We start from the raw sequence: 7,008 nt of genomic DNA, 5'->3' as shown, positions 1-7,008 counted from the left end.
GAAATACACTGAATAGCAAAAAAGAATTGTATTCTGTTTTCTATTGTGTTCAGAATTCATTCTGGGAATTTCAGAATTTATGCCCTAAATGAAACTTAATATCACTTTTTTTCTAATTCACTAGGTGTCTCGAGAATTACAAATGCTATGGAAAAATTAAAGAGAAAATTGGCAGTGACCTCATCCATATGGAAACAGTTCTCGGGATGTCTATGTCCCCATTGCCAGTGTCTTACAAAGAAGCTTTAGAATGCTTGGAACAGAGCAAGGTAAAAGTGTTTGCAAATCTCCAGTAAGATTGTGTGCAAAAAAAAAAAAAAAAAAAAGGCAGGAAACAGGTGGAGGCAGCAGCGAACGGTGCTCTGTTATGGCCCACAGAACTCTTCAGTCTGAATCGTACATTCAAGAAAAGTGCTGAGACCAAAAGCCAAGGGGAAAAGTGAAGCAGTGGTTCTGAGAGATTTGGTCAGTCAAGTTCACAGGGCCGTTGTCTCCCCAGCCGCAAGCTGTCCCATTGATCACTCTTTCTAAAGCTTTACCTTTCATATTATTTTGTTGGATGTTGCTGGCAGAGAGTTTAATGCAACTAAAATGACAGAGAATTTAATGCAACTATCATAAGTGTTAAATTCTGATTACTTCTTATACTCTATTACCAAGTAATAGTAATAAATTTTAGTTTTTGCTTATTTTTATCTGTTCGATTCTATGGTACTATGTTATTAGAATTTGGAAGAGAACATTCTAAATCATCCGTGCTTAACATCCACCCCAAACAAACAACCTAAATAATATGTTGGTGGTTGATTCAGTAAGTATTGTGCAAATTAACTACCTAGGAAAATATGAGACTTAACAAAATTGATTTCTAGGATATTCACCTTTGAAAATACATTCTTACTTGAAAAAATTGGTTTATAGGTTATTATTTGTCCCCATAGTTTTATATTTATGTGCAATACAATAATACATAGATCATTCTTATCTGTCTCAAATTGGCTTCCCAGAGGACTAAAAAATGGATCATATAATACTTGTGGATGATTTAAAATCATTAATTGTTCAAGATTTAAAATAGTTTATAATTTTCAGAAAAATTAATAGACATTATAGCCCTCCTGTTCCTTTTCTTTCTTTTTTTCTTTCTTTCTTTTGTTTTAAGGCCTTAGTGTCAAATCTTGTATCAACCAACGAAGAATTAATGAAACTACGACACTCCCTCAGATATCTGAGACCCAGGTGCACAGATAATAATGGCATATGTTTGCTCAGAACCGTGTCAGCTCTGTGGGAAAAATGGCTGAGTTTGCTGGAAGCTGCTAAAGAATGGAAGATGTGGTGTGAAGAACTGAAGCAGGAGTGGAAATTTGTCAGTGAAGAAGTAAGTGCTTCATTTTCATCACACCTCACAGTTTTCCTAACATATGTCATTTAAGTCGTTTTATTACTTTTCATTTTGTTTTTATGTAAAACAAGGCCTCAACCTCTCTCATTGGTTTACATCACATATGTGTAACACGCAAATGTTCATAGAGGTCTGGTCCTAGTAAAATAATCTCCAAGAAATGATTCAAATTCTTTCATAATAGTGGAATTTTTGGTATCAGATAATTCTTAAAAATAAGTGATTACTTTGTCTTTCAAGCTTTAAAATCTATATTGTGTAGATAAAGTAAAGCGCTCTTAAAAATAACTGTCTCTGCCTGGTACTAAAGGTTAGAATTAGTTTGTTATGTTCCTAACATAATTCCAACTCCTTTGAAATTAACTATAATTATTAGCTATAGAAATTAACTACAATTGTTAAGCGTGGACCTAAACATATGTCTGAAGTTCTTTGTGAAAACTGTCTCAAAGAATTAATCACATAGCATATATCCATCACACATGTTAATTTAACCATGGTTCACATATATTTAGAAAGAAAATTTAAAACAGTGTAAAATTATATTGAGGTATTCTTTAATCTTTCCAAAGGATCAGGTAAAATGAAATACAAATCAGAATATTAGGTGAAACTCTTCTCTTTTATTCTTCTCAAATTCCTGCTGAATTTACTTGAGAGAAATATAATGAATCAATACTTCATTAGAGGTAGAGCTCATGCTTTGGGATTTAAATGTTCAGTACTGTCACATTTTCGTGCTTAAAACTTGATGTTCTTGAAAATGAATATCATTTTGGTGGTGCTGGTAGGGTTAATTAGTAAATAGTCTCTTGAATGTTAAAACTCTAAGAAACGTTGTAAAATACACTTTCAGCAGGACTGTTAGCCTCCAGTTCTTCCCCATCCACAATGGTACCATTTATTGAGTTCCTGCAGTAGATTGTGTGCTGCACAAAGAAGGCAGTTCACACAAGATGCCACTGAATCCTTGTATTGCCTTCAGGAATTATTACCATTTTATTAATGGGGAAGCTGAGGCACTGAGAGATTTAAGTTGGTACAAGACCTTCCAGCTAGTGATTGAGCTATAGACTCCTGCAGGTTGGGACCATATCTCTTTTGCTCACTGCTGTTACTTTAGAATCCAACCAGGTACTTACACGTAGTGGACATTTAGTAGATACTTTTGAGGGACAGCTCTCATTCAAACCCAGGTCTAGACTAATTCTAAGCTTTCGTTCTTTTTATTTTATTACATTGTCTCTCTATTGTTATATACCCATTTGCAATTATGCTTTATTAATTCAGATCCCATTCATTTAGGACTCTAATTATTCATACAAACATTTGACATTATCTGCTAATAAAATGTTTTTTAAGGAGGAACGAAAATAAAATGTTCTCATGTAATAACAATAACAACTACTGAAATTTGGTGGGTGCTTATTGAGCATGTGTCAGACAGAGTTCTAAGCTCTTTACATGTATTTTCATTTATCTTTGCAATAATCCTATGAGGTAGATATTTTCATAGTCCTCATTTTATAGATGAGGAAAGTGAGACAGTGAGATTGAGTAACTTGCCCCAGTTCACACGTGAATGGTACAAGAGAATTCAAACTTAGACTCTGGCGTTTACCACTAAACTATCAATGTAAATGATACTTGTGCATACCAAATTGAGGTAAGATTTTAAAATAGCTTTTATCTATTCAAGAAAAATTCTATCCACTAAAGAGCTGTACATGCAAGATCCTGTACATGCAAGATCCTGTTAGCATGTTTGGTGAATTTATATATACAAAATGAATTTCTGTTTTTAATATGTCTGTAATTAGTCTACGGCCATGCCACCCTGAACGCGCCCGATCTCGTCTGATCTCGGGCCTGGTTAGTACTTGGATGGAGACCACCTAGGAATACCAGGTGCTATAGGTGTTTAAAAAACAAACAAATAAATAAATAAGTGAAATAATTTTAAAAAATTTTTTTTAAAAAAATAAATAAATAAAATGTCCATAATTGTATAATAATGCAGTATCATTATGGAATAAAGGTTTCGCATAAGTAGATTTTTGAAAACTTAAATGTTCTGTTTAAATTTACAAATTAAAAAATAAATTTACATTTTTATTTATTCCCCCTTTCACCCACCAGTCTTACCTCTGTTTTCTTAAACAGAATCTGCCTCCAGCCCATGGCAACCATTAATCTAGTTTGTTATTTCCAGAATGACACATAAATGGACACAGATAATTTGTGGCCTTATGAGTTTGGCCGCTTTCTCTAAGCATAATGCACGTGAGATTCATTCATGTTGCTGCCTGAATCAGTAGTTCATTTCTTTTTATTCCTGGGTAATATTTTACTGAGCATACATATAACAGTTTGTTTATCCATTTACAAGTTGAAGAATTGCCTGGCTTTTGAGTAAAATTATTGTGCTAATAAAAATTATTCTTCTTGTGTTCCCCTCCTTAATCACTTACCAACTCACAGCAGACAGTAGAGCTTAAGACAGGGACTTGCAGGCAGGTGGTTTATTTTGGAAAGTGATCTTAGGGAACAGGAGTGGGGGACTAGGAGAGCTGAAACGGGAAAGATCAGAGCCTTTATTTGCTTTACTCCTATTGGATCCTGGTTGCTGCAGTTGCCCATTTATGGTTATAGCTGGGCACAGAAGCACCAAGAGATGTTCCATTAAGTCCTAGATTATACACGTAGTTCTTTGAACCTGGATGCATGTTGGAAACTCTAGATGTACAATTACCTCTGTCAGTATAGCAGTTCCTTTCTTTGCATGTTGGTTCTTTGGCAGGGGGACTGCAAAATGACCCAGTGGAACACTTATCTCAATCCCTAGTGGAAATATAGCTACCTGCATGAGAGCCAGGACTTCTGATCTACCTGAATTTAGGTTTGAAGGGATGGAAAGCACAAATTTCTTAACTGGGTCTCTTGGAGAGGGGCTAGTCTACCGCTGCACCCATGTATTCTAGCGATTGGGACTCAACTGGATTATATAGCCTAAGTGGCAGGGCAGCTTATACCACAGCCCAGCCCTGCTGATGTGCCTCTTTTTGTCCAGGCCCTCCTTAACATTGACAGTGTTCTGATAAATGGATCTGAGCAATATATCCAAGTATAGCATATACTGATTGCCTCCAAAATTCCATAGGCTCATCTAGTTCTGTGCCTTTATTTTAGCGGTAGAGGTACAAGATTGAACAACTTGATCATTACCTTATAGAGGTTCTGGCATGCCCCAGACCATTGGGCCCCTGGAAACGTAATTTGGAATTCCTAGATTTTTTTTTTTTTATTTCATTTCCTACCCTCTGTCATCCGGGTTCTCATTCATCATTTCAGTTAGACGATATCATAAATATAGTTGCCTAGTGTGATGTTCTGTAATGTCAAGATTGCTAGATGCCTGACTTGGTTGGAACATAGAGGAGCAGAGTTAACAGTGCCAGAGCAGATCATGGTAAATGGATTGTGCAGCTGAGGCGAGGGCCAGAGAATTTGAGGAGACACAGAAGAGGGATCTCATTCTCTGTGTCTTCATTCTGAGTTCAGGGCTGATAGAACTCCAATTTTTTCCCATTATTTGATGTAGTAAGTAATGTATTTTTGGGTTCTGCACATAGCTGTCAATAAGTACATGATTAGTTCAGTAATTTGGGCTGCTTTCCCATTGGTGTAGGTGTCAGGGTAATGAGGACATACCGGACTTACTTTTTTGAGCTCATTGGAAGGGGATGTGAAAGAAAAGAAACATAGAAAAATTATCCAGTAGTTTTCTAACCTCTAATACTTAGTAGAAGCAGTTTGGTGAAGCTCATTCTAACTACCTTATGGGTATCTCAGGAGAAATAGTTGCTTTATGCAACTGAAATCTGAAAGAGAAAGAAATTACTTATGAAAATATTCAACAGCATTTCCTTTAGCTCATAACAGCAGTACTTCATTTTAATCACACATCTACATGATCAGTAGCTGGGAACTATGGGATTCTGATCATGGAGGTATAATAGTCCAGCTATAAAAAGACATATATTACTTTGAAGTAGGATATGGCATCAGGTGCTTTTTGTAGAGCCAGTATACAAACATTATGGTTGCCAAGGTATGTTTTCCATTCCTGAAATGGAAAGAGTCTATTTTACTTATTTTCGTTCTCTTGTTTTTGTTTGTTGAACTAGATTGAACGAGAAGCAATTATTTTAGATAATCTTCAAGAAGAACTCCCTGAAATTTCCAAAACAAAAGAAGCAGCCACCACAGAGGAACTCTCTGAGCTACTAGACTGTTTAAGCCAATATGAAGAGAATGTGGAGAAGCAGCAGCTGTTACTGACCCTGCTTCTTCAGCGCATTAAAAGCATCCGGAATGCTCCCGAAAGCTCAACGGCTGTGGAAACTGTTCCTGCATTTCAAGAGATTACATTTATGCGAGAACGATGTGATAAGTAAGATTTATGAAAAACTTAAAAAACGTGCTTGACAACTCAAGTTTAAACTTGAGAAAATAATGAATGTCAAGATCATAAAAATATTATAGAATAATCACAAATGATATGACAGAATTGAGTTGAGTCAACACTGAGGTATAAAAGGGATCGAAAAGATTAATAATGATCATTTAAACAAGCTCACGTTCTTCATCTTTGTATTACTGAGGGTGAATACACGTCATTTTTTTTTTGTTTGCTTTTTTCTAATTTAGCAATACATATTTATTATAGGACGTTTAGAGAATGGAGAAAATTATAAAGATTAATATAAAACCCATCTCTAATTTTGCCACTCAGCAACAACCACTGCCAGTCACTTTTTTCTCATCCTTTTTTACTGTGCTTATATTTTTAAACAAATTGTAAACATAGTAAACAAACATACTGTTTTGTATTCTGATTTTTTAAATCAACATATCATGTTTATTTTCCTTTGCCATTAAATGCTCCTTAAAACATAGCTGCGTAATATTTCTCCATGTGGATATGCCATAATTTATTGAACTAGCTCCTAATAAAGAACCTTTAAATTATATGTAATTTTTTTTACTCTTATAAAGCACTACAATGAATATTCTTAGGCCAAAATCTCTATCTGCATCTGTGATTACTTCATTGAGAAAGATGCTGAGAAGCAGAATCATTGGGTCAATAATTTAAAGGCGGTAATTTACAGCTAAAGATACTTACCTAATAGCTCTCAGGAAAGATTTTACCCCCTTAAACTTCTCTATTAATATGGTGGGTACATCCACAGTAAATGGGGTCAGCTAGGATGTAAAGGCTGGTGAGTTGTCTATCCCTGAGGACCCACTCATGTCTTCATGCACATCTCTAAGTCAGTTCCGTGGAACGCAAGGATTTCATGAAGAAAAAGAGGAGTTGGCAAATGTTATGTAAAGTGTGAAAAGAGGATATTTTGGGGTGAAAGTTTTGGAAAGGTTTTTGATTGAATGATAGAATTCGATATACGTTTGTACATGCAATATTTAAATCATTGAAACTAGTACTTTTTTCTCAAGAAAAAGATCTTTCGTGAGCTATGCAGATACTGTGTTACTTGCTGAAATAAAACTATTTCACAAAAGAGCGGGATAGAAAAACA

At 35.2% G+C, this 7,008-nt stretch overlaps 1 protein-coding gene across 1 annotated transcript in view; it reads left to right on the top strand.

Moving 5' to 3' along the window:
* SYNE2 (spectrin repeat containing nuclear envelope protein 2) overlaps positions 1–7,008 on the top strand; it is a 293,506-nt gene that overhangs the window by 160,601 nt on the left and 125,897 nt on the right. The window contains exons 52-53 of the mRNA XM_011386203.2: positions 1,163–1,381; positions 5,593–5,858. Of these exons, the coding sequence (XP_011384505.1) occupies positions 1,163–1,381; positions 5,593–5,858 (485 nt within the window). The remainder of the gene's footprint in view (positions 1–1,162; positions 1,382–5,592; positions 5,859–7,008) is intronic.

Source organism: Pteropus vampyrus, unplaced genomic scaffold, assembly GCF_000151845.1.
Source record: "Pteropus vampyrus isolate Shadow unplaced genomic scaffold, Pvam_2.0 Scaffold15, whole genome shotgun sequence".
Lineage (NCBI taxonomy): Eukaryota > Metazoa > Chordata > Mammalia > Chiroptera > Pteropodidae > Pteropus > Pteropus vampyrus.
Note: the sequence above shows the minus strand (reverse complement) of the source record. Positions and strands in the feature narration are given on the sequence as shown.